Source organism: Perognathus longimembris, chromosome 17 (assembly GCF_023159225.1).
Source record: "Perognathus longimembris pacificus isolate PPM17 chromosome 17, ASM2315922v1, whole genome shotgun sequence".
Classification (NCBI taxonomy): domain Eukaryota; kingdom Metazoa; phylum Chordata; class Mammalia; order Rodentia; family Heteromyidae; genus Perognathus; species Perognathus longimembris.
Window position 1 is genome coordinate 52,390,943 of NC_063177.1, and position 15,044 is coordinate 52,405,986.

Here is a 15,044-nt window from a genome sequence, read left to right on the forward strand (position 1 = left end):
GCCCAGGCTCAGCAGCGGACGTTTTGATTGGCTCCTTTCACGGAGTGGGGGGGGCGGGATCGCCTGGGATCCGGAAAACGCTTGCATCTCATCCGGAAGTGACTTTTTGAGTCATAGGCCGGAGCCGCCGTGGGGCTGTGGGAATAAGATGGCGGGGAAGAGGAATGTCTTGTCGTCTCTGGCAGTTTACGCCGAAGATTCAGAGCCTGAGTCTGATGGCGAGGCCGGTGTCGAAGCTGTGGGCGGTGCAGCTGGTGAGCCTCGAGAAGGCTGCTCCTCTGTTGCGGTGGGAGGGGAGGAAAAAAGATAAGACTGTGCCCCGTGTGTCGGACCCTAGACCCCTGAAAAGAAAGCAGTGTTCTGGGGTTGATAGAGAACTAGAGACTCTGAAGTAAGAATGAGCCCTCCTTTTTTATTTCTCCCATTTTGCTGAAACTTACTGAAAGTCTCACTAGATGCTTCAGGAAGGATGGGCTGAAGGCCAGAGCTACCCAAGGCAGTCGTGTTGCTGTTTCTTTGGGCTCGCTCGTAATATGAGAGAAATGTACAAGAGGCTAGTGTGGTAGCCAGTGTCTTGTTAGATTGGTAAATGTATTTGTGTGTGTACGTGTGTATATGGACTCATTCCAATACTGAGGGTTTGAACTCAGACCCTTGCGCTCTACCATCTGAGCCACACCTCCAGTTCCAGCTTTTTGCTATAATTGGAGATAAAAGTCTCTCAGATCTGAGTTAGCATTGAACCCGATCCTCAGATCTCAGCTTCCTGAGTAGCTAGGATTCTAGGCATGGGCCACCTTCTCCCAGCTGTGGATTTCAGAATTTAGTTGACCAAAATTTAGTGTTTGACTTATCTTCTTGTTCTTTTAATAATCTCATCCAAGTGCAAAATCTAGACCCATGTTATCTTACCTGAAATATAGGCTTGAAACATTTTGTCTTAGGAGACAGCTCTGGTTATGTAATTTACAGGATTTTTTTTTTTAACACCCTCCCTCCATTTTCTTCCCTCTGCCTCAGAAGAGAAAGGTGGATTGGTATCTGATGCCTACGGTGAGGACGACTTTTCTCGACTAGGGGGTGATGAAGATGGCTATGAAGAAGAGGAAGATGAGAACAGTAAACCGTCGGTAGGTAAATCTCCCAAATGCAGAGGGACTCAAAGCACCATTTTAACCAGTTTCATCTGTGAGAAACTGCCTGAACTGTGTGTGCCAATATTATTCCATTTCATGGCTGACTTCATGCCTCTCATCCTTTTGTTTGATATCAGTTGGAGAAACTAGGTTGAGGGCTGGGAATGTAGTAGTAGAGCACTTGCTTAGCATGTTGAGGTTTTACTCTTCAGCACTGCAAACATGGATCACCAAACTGGGATTAAATAGTAGTAACTCTGTTGGGAAATTAAATTTGTTTTCATCTACATTATTTTATATAAACTCCTAAGTTGAAATTGGGAGAGGAGGAGGATAGAGACTATTTAACCCAAGTATCAAAGAGTATTTTTTTGTTGATCTTCTGTGTTTGAAGTCCATTTCTAACTGTGTTCATCCTAGTTGACACATCATTTGTATCTGCAGTCAACTCTTATTATTTTTAAGCTTGGCTTGGGCTCATCCAAGTACTTGAGTTTATTCATAAGGAAAGGAAGGAAAATTATTTTTCTTCATCCAGTTTGAACATTCTCTCTCTCTTTCTTCTCCCCCTTCCCCCCCATGCTAGGACTTAAACTCAAGCCTTGACTCTTTCTTTTGTTTGGCTTTTCCATACACTGCTTTTGCCCTACAATTTGGTTTGATTTGATTTGAGTTATGCCTCTACTTCCAGCTTTTTTGTTGGTTACTTGGAGATAAGAATTTCTAAGATTTGGGCTGGGGATATAGCCTAGTGGCAAGAGTGCCTGCCTCGGATACACGAGGCCCTAGGTTCGATTCCCCAGCACCACATATACAGAAAACGGCCAGAAGCGGCGCTGTGGCTCAAGTGGCAGAGTGCTAGCCTTGAGCGGGAAGAAGCCAGGGACAGTGCTCAGGCCCTGAGTCCAAGGCCCAGGACTGGCCAAAAAAAAAAAAAAAAGAATTTCTAAGATTTGTCTGCCTAGGCTGGCTCTGAACTGCAATTCTCAGATCTCAGTCTCCTGAGTAGTTAGCATTATGGATGTGATCCTCCATGCCCGACTTAACATGTCTCTTGATATTATATCTGGTACTTTTATTAGAGTGCCCATGGTTCTGAATCACAAATCTAAAGTAAGTGCTGAACAACAAAAGAGAACTTAGGTTTTATTAACAGAATGAGTTTGAACACTCAGTTAACTGAGCAGCATGAATTACAATTTAAAATTTAGTGAAAAAGCAAGGGCATTCAGGCTATATTGCTAGCTATATACAATAAAAATATATAATAAAGGTAAAGTCTGAGTATGTAACTCAGGGTAGAGTGTTTGCCTAGAATGTGAAAGGCTGTAGGTAGTTAGAAACTGAAATGCAACTGGGCCTCAGTGGCTTATGCCTGTAATCCTAGCTACTCAGGAGGCTGAGGTCTAGAGGATTGAGGTTCAAAGCTAGCCCCAGCAGAAAAATCGACTAGAGGGGCTGGGGATATGGCCTAGTGCAAGAGAGCTTGCCTCGTATACATGAGGCCCTGGGTTCGATTCCCCAGCACCACATATATAGAAAACGGCCAGAAGTGGCGCTGTGGCTCAAGTGGCAGAGTGCTAGCCTTGAGCAAAAGGAAGCCAGGGACAGTGCTCAGGCCCTGAATCCAAGGCCCAGGACTGGCCAAAAAAAAAAAAAAAAAAAAAAAAATCGGCTAGACTCCATGTCAAAGATTACTAGCAATAGGCCAGACTGGAGGCATGGCTCAAGTGGTAGAGCAGCAGTAGAGCAAGAAAGCCCAGAAAGCTCGAAGACTTGGGTTCAAACCCTGGTACCAGCAAATAAATAAAGCATTCTACATAAACATATGTATTTTGTGACATTGTATGCCTTTAGTCCCACTCATTAGTACTGATAATTCAGAGTTGAGCATAATAACCGAGAAAACCTTTGCAAGTTCTTTTACTTTTCTCAAATATGTGCATACTATTTTAATATCTATATGTCTCTTTTCTTTAATACATTTGAGTAATATGTATCTTTTAAATGATCTTATTTTGATTTTTTGTGTTGCATTTAAGCTTTATTTCATACTTCGGTATGCTATCAATCAGATTCCTACATACTTTAAATTGTAATTGTATTCAGCTGAACTCCATGTAATTATCTGGCTGTTTGACTTCATTTCAAGGAGGTTATGCACTTAAGGCCTGACACTGTAATAGGCAGTTAAGTCTAGTTTGTCATGTCTCTTGGGTAGTATTTATATTAGTGTATGGAGTACTAAGTCATGTTTGGGTTAAAATACAGCTTTGTTGACAATAACAATTCAAGTGAAACCAATTTTTCCTGAGCATTTAAAGGTTCCTGAGCATTGAGCGCTGTAGGTGATGGAAGCAACCTGGATTCCTTCTGACCTTTGATCTTTGTTGCATTAGCTAGTGGAATGGTAGACTTGGTTTGGAGAGGGCCTTACCCGCAGGCAGGTCTCATTTGGGTAAGGAACAGGATGGGTAGAGTAGGTCAATGTCAGTAATGTGAGCACTTAGGTGAAGGCAGAACCTACTCCACTGGGACCTAGTTGAGTAATCCTTCCTTTCCTGGGTCACTTACTCTGAGCATTTGTCTCCCACTTCCCTGTTTTCAAGTTAGTGCAAATGCTGGCATATAGATGTGTGTGAGTCTCAGCACTTTGGTGTTGAATAATTGTGGTAGGTCCATGTCCGAGGTATTTGTGGATATGAAAGACAAAGAAGGGAAAAAAATTTAAAGTCCTAGTTTTAATATTTTAGTGGAAACACTATTCCTGTTTCATCTCGTGGCCTGGTCTTATTTTCTGAAACATTTTATGACTTCTCCACTTTTTATGAGGTGTTTTCATTGATGTGGACTAGGGTACTACTGGAATAATGGTTGATTATGAGCTTCTGATGTTATTTGATTCCTTGCCTTCCAAATAAATCTTTTCTCCTTGTCTTTCTCTAGTTCTGGGCCATGTGGTAGGGAAGGGGTTCCTGGTGGGATGACCCCAGCTGGGTAAATGAACTGTTGGGTCTAACCCCTGGTTATGCATGCGAGACACGTAGGCCCACTCCTTTTAAGCTTAATCCTCAATTCTTTGTCTTGTAGGAAGATGACGATTCAGAGACTGAAAAACCTGAGGCTGATGACCCAAAGGTACTTGGTGTTGGCTGTGGTGGGGTGGCTGGATGTGATAAGGCATTTCAACACTATGGCCCAGTTCCTATGTCTGGTCAAGATCTGTCTGACTAGCATATGGTGTCACCATGTGGACCTTTCTTGGAAAAGAGCAGCTTTATAAAGAAAGAATCTTTGAGCACCTCAGAGTAATTCTGAGGCACATAGGATTTCCCACCTTGCAGACTGTATCAGAAGTCAGACTAGAAAGCCAAGAGAACTGTCTCTCAGAGTACCCTTCTTCCTCCCATCCCCAGCCCATCTTTCTTCATCTTTCTTTTTCGCCATCCATCCCAGGTGGGGCTGTGTGGGGGCTCTGGCCACTGCAGGTGATAGTAGGAGGAGTGTTTCTAGAATGGAGAAGACATCAAAGCTTCCTAGTGTACTCTATCTAGATTCTTAGTCATGAAGAAAGAGCTGTGAAAAGGTTGGGCCAACATGAGGCCTCACCTCACCCCAGGTGTACATTCTTATCTTCATTTTCCCAGTATGGCTTTTTTTACACTTGGGCAAGCCAAGAAGGATGGTTTTAGGTGAGTTGTGGGGCTTGAATTCAGGCCTGGGCACTGTCCCTGAGTTTTTCAAGACTAGCACTCTACCACTGTGAGCCACAGCTTCACGTCTGGTTTTCTGGTGGCTAATTGGACTCATGAACTTTCCTGCCCAGGCCAGCTTCACACACAATCCTCAGATCTCAGCCTCCTGAGTAGCTAGGATTACAGGTGTGAGCCACTGCCACTGCCTTTTTAAGAGGCAGAGCAGACTGACTTTACTGCTCACTGCTTAGGAATAGTTCATAAAGAACAGATAAATAAGCCACAAAAAGGTAAACTTAGCACAATTTTGAATGAGTCATTCTCAATCCTATATCAAGGTCTGTCATTTCCATTTGCTTCATGGCCATTGTGATGTATTACACTTCATGAAGTCAGAAATTTCAAGTCTTAGTGTGCACTGATAAGTTTCCGTGGAATCATTACTCTTCCTGTTGGCACACCTGGGGGACAGCTTTGGAACCTTCCAGCTTGGATGTCCTTGTAGGCCCCTATGGCTGCCTGAGGCCCGCCTGGTACGGTGTTCCAGTGTTGGGGTCTCCCCACGGGGAGAATGGTAACCACAAAATCTATGAAAGAGCACTCGGCCTGGCCCTCCGCCAGCGGAAGGCCAAAGGCGTGCTCACATGGGCAAGCGCTAAGTTGAGGAAAGGTTGCTGAAGCCTCCCCTCCCCCCAGTCCCCTCACATGTTACCAAGAGCGGGGGTGAAAAGGAAGGCATCAGGGACACGCTGCGGTGGTGGGAAGCGTCTCAAAGACTTTAATATGGAAATGCACTTATATAGAAGTAATGGCGGGAAAGAAAGGGGGCTGGCCAAAGGGCCAGTCATAGGCTAAGGACCATGTCCATCAAGCGACATCACGAAACTTCCTTTGTGGGCGGGACAACCCCATCATGGTGGCACGCACGTGTTAGCCTCCCAGGGGCAGGGGGCTTCTCTTCCTGTTGAGGCCGGAAGGCGGGAGGGGCCCCCTCCCATTGTCTCAGGGCTGGGGGAAGGGCAGCCCCCAACATTCCAGGAAGCAAGCATGAGTCTTCTGTGGTATTCCTGCCCTTGGCTTCCTTGTGCCAGTGCTGTTATCAGAACACTTCTGATACAATCAAGTTTTATTTTAATTGATATTTAATGATATCTTTTTGTTGTAAATACTTCATTTGGGTATTTCTGCCTTAAATATGTAAGTGTTCTAACAGTAGGATTTGGCCCTGGAGTTGATCTTTTTAGAGATGTTATTCAGCAAATGAGTTGTTGTCTAGTCCACTAGATGACACTTCCCTTTCTACTTTGACTTTGCAGTATCCTCTTTTTTCTTTTATTAAAAATTATTTATTTTGGGGGCTGGGAATATGGCCTAGTGGCAAGAGTGCCTCAAATACATAAAGCCCTAGGTTCGATTCCCCAGAACCACATATATAGAAAATGGCCAGAAGTGGCACTGTGGCTCAAGTGGCCAAGTGCTAGCCTTGAGCAAAAAGAAGCCAGGCCCTGAATTCAAGCCCCAGGACCAGCACCAAAAAAAAAAAAAAAAACCTGAGAGACAATGACCAGGCCCTGAGTTCCCAGTAACCCCCCCCCCACACACACATACATTTTGTCATATATGTCCAAAAGCAAATTTGTAGATTGAAATTGGATTCAGTCCCCAAAGGGTTTCCTGGGCACTCCCTGTAAAAGGGTTTGGTTGTTATAGATGAGCAAAATTGACTATTAACGTTATTATCTCCTGACTTTATTTTGTTTTGTTTTTGTTGCCAGTCCTGGGGCTTGGACTTAGGGCCTGAGCACTGTCCCTGGCTTCTTTTTGCTCAAGGCTAGCACTCTGCCACTTGAGCCACAGCGCCACTTCTGGCCATTTTCTGTATATGTGGTGCTGGGGAATCGAACCCAGGGTCTCATGTATATGAGGCAGGCACTCTTGCCACTAGGCCATATCCCCAGCCCCCTGGCTTCTTTTTGCTCAAGGCTAGCATTCTACCTCTTGAGCCACAGTGCCACTTCCAGCTTTTTTGTACATATGTGGTGCTGAGGAATTGAACCCCGGGCTTCATGTATATGAGGCAAGCACTTTACCACTAGGCCATATTCCCAGCCCTTATCTCCTGACTTTAAAAAGGACCAAGACTTGAAATTTCGCTACTTTTCAGGTTTTGTTGTTGTTGTTGTTGGCAGTTCCTGAGGCTTGAACTCAGGGCCTGAACCCTGTCCCTGAACTTTTTTTGCTCAAGGCTAGCACTCTACCACATGAGCCATAGCTCCACTTCCAGCTTTTTTGGTAATTATTGGAGATAAGAGTCTCACTTTCCTGTCTAGGCTGGCTTCAAACATTGGTCCTCAGGTCCCAGCCTCCTGAGTAGCTAGGATTACAGTGCCCAGAATGCTTGTATGGGATTTTTGGTGGTGGTGGTTTTTTATATGAGTCAGAGTCTCACTGTGTAGCCCAAGCTGGCCTCAAACTAGCAATCCTCTAGCTCTAGCATCCTAGTAGTGGGGTTCTAGGTAAATGATGCCATACCTGGCTGACATTATCCTAGTTTTTATCACACTGGTGTTTGGAATTACCTGGAGTATGAAATCCTCTCTTTGAAGATTTCCCTTGCAGGAAAACTTTGGTCCTGTCCACCAGTCCAGGAGAGCAAGGATCCTAGTTTGGGACTCAGTTTGTTAGAAACCATAGAAGAGGTCAGAGGGGAAGCAGCTGAGCATTGCACAGGCAGCTGAACTCTTAGGCCTTTTGTTCCATCCTTTAACTTCAAGTTTCTGGTCTTATTCAAGTACCTTACACTTGTGTACTCTAATTACTGGACAGAAGGTGGTGCTGCTGTCCCGGAAAATGTCAGACTAATAGTGGCAGTCCTCTGGCATCTCCTTACTTCAGGGAAGAGGTGCCTGGGTAGCCCAAGTATTCTTTTATCTTCACAGGTCCTTAGCATCTATGCCACTTTCCACGGTCTGTGTTTTACCTCTGATGCTCTGGGATATTTTTCTTGGTTTATGTTTTTCTCCACTCCTACAGTTCCTGTGGATGGAGGTATTTCCACTCACTGTCCCTGACACACCCTTCCTTTGAAAACAAGCACCGGCATAGATGACCCGGGAGGGGCTGGGAGTGCTGGCTCCCTAAGGTCTTGTGGTCCAGGCCCTGATCTAGGAAAAGAAGAAACATCTGATCTTTTGGGGTTTTTTTGTTTTTTGTTTTTTTTAAGTGTCCCTGGGTCAAGGAACCGAAAGCAACTAGGGGAAAACTGTTCTAGCATTTTTTGGAGAAAGGTGTGTGTTACCCCAGTTAAAGTAAGGAAACTTTTTTTTTTTTTGAGGTACTGAAAGCCCAAGCAGGGTATGGTGGTCACAAACCTATAATCCCAGCATTCCGGAGGATTGTGAATTTGAGGCCAGCCCGGGTTACATAACAATTTTGAAGCTTGTCTGAGCCTGTGTAAATAAGAATGGCTTAGGTGGCTAATGGCTCATGCTGATAGTCCTGGCCACTCAGGAAGCTGAGATCTGAGAATTTGTCTGCCAGTCCCAGCAGACAAATTCAAATAACCAACAGAAAATTTGAAAGTATAGACATGGCTCCGTGATGAATGTCAGCTAGGAGCAAAATAAGATGAGTGAATGAGGCCCTTGAGTGCAAGCTCCAGTAATTCTTAAGAGCTGGAAAGTAGTATTGAAATTTGGATCTCACTACTTTAATCCAGGCTAGTGGCCTGGCAGCAGACAGGGTGGCATTCTGGCTTGGCTTCCTATGGGCCCTGGAGTATAGGAACATTCCCTATACTCCACCCCGCTGTGGGTGCAGTCAGGCCTCTGATAGCACACTGCAGAGTGGCCCTGCCAGAGGGAGACAGCGCTTCTCTCAGGATCAGCGGCCGTTGTGAGTAATGCTCATCCTTTTCATCATAACAGTGTATGATTATACGCCTTCCTCTGAGGGCCAGAAGCTGCCACATTTTCTCAACTCACCACCCATGGTGCTTCAGTAGTTTAGGTTACTCTTTCCTAAGTAAACACAAAGCACTACTGTTTTCATTTGCTGCCCCCCCCCAAAAAAAAAATAACATGGGTTTGTGTGGCATTGATATCAAATTTAGTGCTCCTGTGGAGTACTAAAGGCTCTAGGGCACTTTGTTTTAACTTGTTTTGTTTTTGTTGCCAGTCTTGGGGCGTGGACTCAGGGCCTGAGCACTGTCCCTGGCTTCTTTTTGCTCAAGGCTAGCACTCTACCTCTTGAGCCACAGCACCACTTCCGGCTTTTTCCTATATATGTGGTGCTGAGGACTCGAACCCAGGGCTTCATGTATATGAGGTGAGCACTTTACCACTAGGCCATATTCCCAGCCCCCTCTGGGGCACTTTGATGTGTTTGCTTTGGTGCAGTTTGGGGACTGCAGTGGCAGATTCTCTTCAAATTGAGAGGAGCCCTGTAAGCCGTTCCTGTCCACTAAGCCAAGTGAAGGGTTCTCCACTGAAGGTCAGATTCTCAGTCATTGAGCCATCTGCAACTCCATCTACACGAAGGGTTTGTATTGGGCAGATCTGACTTAGGAATTTCCTCTTGCTCTCTCCTCTCCCCATCATCATTATTACTGATCTTTTGAGGCATCAAAATCAAAGATCTCGGGCTGGGGATATAGCCTAGTGGCAAGAGTGCCTGCCTCATATACACGAGGCCCTAGGTTCGATTCCCCAGCACCACATATACAGAAAACGGCCAGAAGCAGCGCTGTGGCTCAAGTGGCAGAGTGCTAGCCTTGAGCGGGAAGAAGCCAGGGACAGTGCTCAGGCCCTGAGTCCAAGGCCCAGGACTGGCCAAAAAAAAAAAAAAAAATCAAAGATCTCTGGAAACTAGCAAAAGCTTCCTGAGAAGTTTGTGTCCCAGGACATTGTTGGCACTGATCTTGGGAAGAACTTTAGGAGCCACTAGCAGTTGCATGTGGGCAGTCCAGAGGTTGAGCTCTTGTGTTCTCTTTAGTGTTATGTGAATAAAGACACTGGAATATGTACGAGCTTTCACAGCATCTGTGCGGGAAGTTTTTTTTCCTACTTGAGCTCTGGATGTGTTTACTGCACTTCAGGGTTTGAAGTTCCAGAAGAAGATGCTAACTAAGGCTTGCTTTTTTTTTTTTCCCTTCAGTACTTGAGTTTGAATTTAGAGCCTTAGCAGTTGCTACACAGGCACCCTACCTCTTCGTGTACCATGCATTTTGTTTTTCTTTTTCTTTTTTTTTTTTTTTTTTGGCCAGTCCTGGGGCTTGAACTCAGGGCCTGAGCACTGTCCCTGGCTTCTTTTTGCTCAAAGGTAGCACTCTGCCACTTGAGCCACAGCGCCACTTCTGGCTGTTTTCTGTATATGTGGTGCTGGGGAATTGAACCCAGGGCCTCATGTATATGAGGCAAGCACTCTTGCCACTAGGCCATATCCCCAGCCCCTGTTTTTATTTTTCAAATAAGTTCTCACAGCTAAGCCTAGGATGTCTTGAAGTACAGTCCTATTTACACTTTCCATATAGCTAGGATGACAAGCATGCCTTTTTTATTTAGTTGGGAACTCTTGAACTTTTGTTGCCCTGCCTGGCTTTGACTCATGAGCCTCCTAAATAGCTAGGATTACAGGTATGAGATGTCTCCTGTCTGCTAAAGCTTCATAAACAAGTGACAAGAAGTTCCAATCATCCTGACACTGGAGATTGGTTAGATAGGAACTATGAAAACTGTGAAAGAATTCCCTGAAAACTAAGAATTAGGGTGGAGAAGCAAAAGTCTCTTAAAGCTTCAATTTATATATTTTCTTTGACATGCTCAAGTTTACATGGCACTTTTTCTGATGATTATTCTGTCAGGGTTTGTTTTATATTGTCTATTTTCATTGTCAAATTATTCTAGCAAAGGTTGGGTTTTTTTTTTCCTTTGGTTTTGCCATATTGAGAATTGAACCTAGCTAGGGCATGACACCTAGTATGCAAGCACTCTACCACTTGAACCATGCCTCAGGCATTTTGTTTGTATTTGAGGGTAGTTGTGTTGTGTTTTATTTTGTTTTGGAGGGGGTCAGTTGTGAACTCAGGGCCTTGGCGCTGTCCGAGTTTTTTATGCTTCAGGATTGCATTATACCACCTAAGCCACAGCTCCCCTTAATGGTGTTTTTTATAGTTTAGTGGAGATAAGAGTCTGTTGGACTTTCTTGCCCAGACTGGCTTTGGACCATGATCCTCAGATCCTCCTGAGTAGCTAGGATTACAGGCATGAGCCACCTTTGCCCAGCTTCCATCTTTCTTTTTATCTTTGCCTAGAACAATGCATGACATAAATGAAAAATTAAACACTTGAGAATTATATGGTATAGAAGGTATACCTCAATAAAACTATTACAGGAGCAAAAATTCCAAAATGTTTTCCAAAAAGATATTCCTCATGGGAAGTTATTTTTATTCTGTTTTTTCTAGTACTAGGGGTTGAATACAGGGGCTTTTTTTTTTTTCCTGGTATCTGGGTTTGAACTCAAGGCCTTGCTCTCACTGGGGCTGCTTTCTTGTTTAGTCCTCTTACCACTTGTGCCAGGTCTCCAGAGGAAATGATTTTTTTTTTCAATTTTATTTTTAAGTAGGGCTAGTGGTAAAGTGCTCACCTCAGATTTTTAAGTAGTTGTACAAAGGGGTAACCATTCAACAAAGCAGTTTATGACTATAGAGCATCTTGATTGATATTACCCCTTTCATTCTCCCCATCCTGGAAATGATTTAAAAAATAAAAACAAAAAAAGGCCAAGCACTAGTGGCTTGCACCTGTAATCCTAGCTAATCAGGAAAGTGAGATCTGAGGACCACTCAGAGCCAGCCCAGGCAGAATCTTATCTCCAGTTAGGGAAATCTGTGAGAATCTTATCTCCAGTTAACCTACCAAAAAGCCAGGAGTGAAGCTGTAGCTCAATTGGTAGAGTATAAGTCTTGAGCAAAAAAGCTAAAGGACCTAAATTCTAGCTCTACTCCCACCCCCCACCCCCCCACATGCATACAAATTCTTGTTGATATTTACCTGCAGTTGTCCTAGCAGTTTCACTAACATTAGCACTGAACTTTTTCCCATCAGTTCTCTCATACTTGCATATTCTGTATGGATAAAGTCTAGGATTAGTACACGGCCCAAGCCTGAATGTATTTTTGTAGTTGTTACTGAGTTAAATCCTATGCATGACGCTTATCTCCATCAAAGCACTCTAGGTGGGAAGCATTGCGGTGTTCTTTAAACAGGTCTAGTCAGGAGAAATAACTCATCCTTTACAGCTCCAGCGCCACACAAGTTCACCCAGGAAGAAAGGAGTGAGCTTAAGCATGATTCAGGATTTGATTTTTCTTTTGTGAGTCTTCAGGAAATGTCAAGGTTAAGGGTAAGGTGGCCATTGGTATGATTAAGTCCTCAGGACCAGCCCTTCCGTTCAGGTTCACCAAGACATTACTCACTGGGGAATTGGGGACCTACCTGTTTCCCTTAATCCTCAGAATTGGAAAATAATAAGCCTGGCAGTCCTAAGTTGGAGATTCAACACCTGCGCCACTCCATGACCTGTTAGAGAGTCATTCCTGGAGAGTATTTCTCCTCCTTGCTCTTTAACGCTGGCTTCTTCAGTGTTTATGCCAAAGAAGAGACTTTATAGTAACCGTCACTGTTGGCAACCGCTTTTCTCAAGAGAGATGAGAAAGTAGCCATAGAACTGGACTTTGGAATCAGACACACTTGGGTTTGAGTTTTAACATTATCATTGACTAGACAAGCTTCTTTTTTTCTTTTTGGTCATGGGGCTTGAACTCAGGAACTAGGCACTGCCCTTGAGCTCTCTTGCTAAAAGCTAGTGCTCTACCACTTTGAGACACAGCTCCACTTCCAGTTTTCTGGTGGTTTCATTGGAGACAAGAGTCTCACGGACTTTCCTACCTGGGCTGGCTTTGAAACTTGATTCTCAGATCTCAGCCTCCTGAGTAGCTAGGATTACAAGCATGAGCTACCAGCGCCCAGCTAGACAAGCTTCTTTATCATACTTTATCTCAGTTTACTCATCTGCAAATTGGAAATAATTCTGCCTGCCTGATAGGTTCTTATGAGACTTGAATAGTGAAGGTTAACTCTGGGTAGAGTGTGGGAGAAAGGCTGTGTGAGAGAGTATGCGCTTAGTGCCTCCGTCTTTTAGTGTTCCATATGTCCCCATGTCTCCCATATCCCATGGTCCTTTGAGTACTAACTAGAGAAAAAGGTTACAGTACAACTTTGCTAGGACCAGAAAAGGAAATGGCGAAGTAGCAGTAAGTGAACCATGATGTAGCAAGAGACGACTATCTAATGCTGCTACTTCACGGATTTTCACCTATTGCTGGAGCCTCTGGAACCTAACTCCCTGAATGTGACCTTTGAACTGTTGCGAATGCACCCAAACCTCCCTAGCTAGCTAGCATCTGGCATGCCCTGATGTCAGCACAGGGAATGGCCTTCTTTAGACTTGCTGTCAGCAACACTGGCGCCGTCCTCACAAAGTGAGAGACATGGACTTTCTGGAAGCTTGTGGATTGGACATGGTGGGAGAACCCAACTCAGCTGGGGCCCGGAGTCTGCCAGGTGGTTAGAGGGCAAGCTGTGGAGGTCACTCTATAGTTGCTCAGAATGAAAGAAATCCAAGCCAGATGTTTTGTTCTGCCCTGTCCCAAAGAAGCTTGGCAGGATCTGAAACTGTCTGGTTAATTGCTCAGGTTGTGTTCCCCACGTGAAGGGGAGGAACTACCATTTTCCTCTTTCAACCCTCTTCTTGGCTCCAGCACACTGTCAAAGGGGCCTTCTTGACTATCCTTGATTCACAGCAACTGAAGGTGCACCTCCCCACTCCTCCATGGTTCTACATGCCCGGTCTGCCTTCCTATCAGCTGTACAAGCCCCAACATACCTCCTTCCCTTTGGGGCCAGATGCCATGGATTGCTAACTGAGGTGTGTCTGGCCCCTCCTTCCCCCAGCTGGGAATCATCTTTTTGAAATTATATGATGCAGAAAACTGCCTGTCCTTAGGGATCTGGCAATTCCCACCTTGGTCTGTGCTTCAATCCCTGTCCTTGGAAATACTGCTATGTGATTCTAAGTTGAACGGGATTTGGGATTAGTAAATTTTCCCCAACAGTGATTTAAAGATACTGGTATTCTTTCCCCCTCCCCCCCCCCCCCCAGTCCTGGGCCATGAACTCAGGGCCTGAGCACTGTCCCTAGCTTCTTTTTTGCTCAAGGCTAGCACTCTGCCACTTGAGCCACAGCGCCACTTCTGGCCATTTTCTATATATGTGGTGCTGGGGAATTGAACCCAGGGCCTCATGTATACGAAGCAAGCACTCTTGCCACTAGACCATATTCCCAGCCCTGATACTGGTATTCTTTGAGGCTCTGGGATGAGGTATTCCCCTTTGTGGTGGTGTATAGATGATCGCCACATTGCATTTCTCTCTCCCAGCCTTCAGGCATCTCAGATCTATTTGCCCCAAGTTACTCTTAACACCTCTCAGATGGAATAATTACTACTTTTGTGATTTGGTGGTCATACTGAGTTGTTTCTTACAGGCTATGCTTTACTGTTCTCAGCCTCATAGAGCTGTCTCTGTGAATCAGGTGTAGATGATACAGTAGTCAGCTACCAAAAATCTCCTCTTTGGGAAATGGCTCCTGACCAACTTTTGGCATTCACATTGAGTTCGGTGGGTTCTGACATGTTTCAGTAGCAGAACATGGGTGGCCTTGCTGAGCCACATCGGCTTTGTGTTAGCCAGACGTTTTCAACAGAAAGAGGCCATTTCCTTTCCCCCTCCCTGCCTTTTTCTTCAGTCCACAAGGCCATGTTGGAGCCGAGTTCATTTGTCTTGGCAGATTCCTGTTTAACCCTTCCTGTAGAAACCTACTCTGCCTCTGGTTGGGAACTGAGCCTTCCTGTCCATAAGCCGTCTGGAGCCAAGGCAACTCCAGGGCATCCACAACAGCCCCCCCCCCCCCCACTTCCTCCCATTTTTCTGATAAGTGCCTTGCTTCCATCCCTGGGTGGGCAGTGTGCCCATGGAGAGGCCCTGTCCCAGCCCACAGGACACAACTGAAGGAAGTGTGCTGGTGACAGGCTTTCTCCATCCAGGGTGCTCCCTCCTGCCTGTGGAGCACGCTGCCCCCGTGCAGCATTGTA

The 15,044-nt window shown here is 45.1% G+C and overlaps 1 protein-coding gene across 2 annotated transcripts in view; it reads left to right on the plus strand.

Annotated features, from left to right (window-relative positions):
* The first annotated feature begins 109 nt into the window (after positions 1–109).
* The window catches only part of LOC125365696 (SAP30 binding protein), a 33,824-nt gene continuing 18,889 nt past the window's right edge, over positions 110–15,044 (plus strand). For both annotated transcript variants that reach the window (XR_007213735.1, XM_048365928.1), the window contains exons 1-3: positions 110–254; positions 1,021–1,130; positions 4,227–4,274. Coding sequence is in view for 1 of the 2 variants with exons in the window: in XM_048365928.1 (XP_048221885.1) it covers positions 149–254; positions 1,021–1,130; positions 4,227–4,274 (264 nt within the window). In the remaining variant the exon portion in view is untranslated. The remainder of the gene's footprint in view (positions 255–1,020; positions 1,131–4,226; positions 4,275–15,044) is intronic.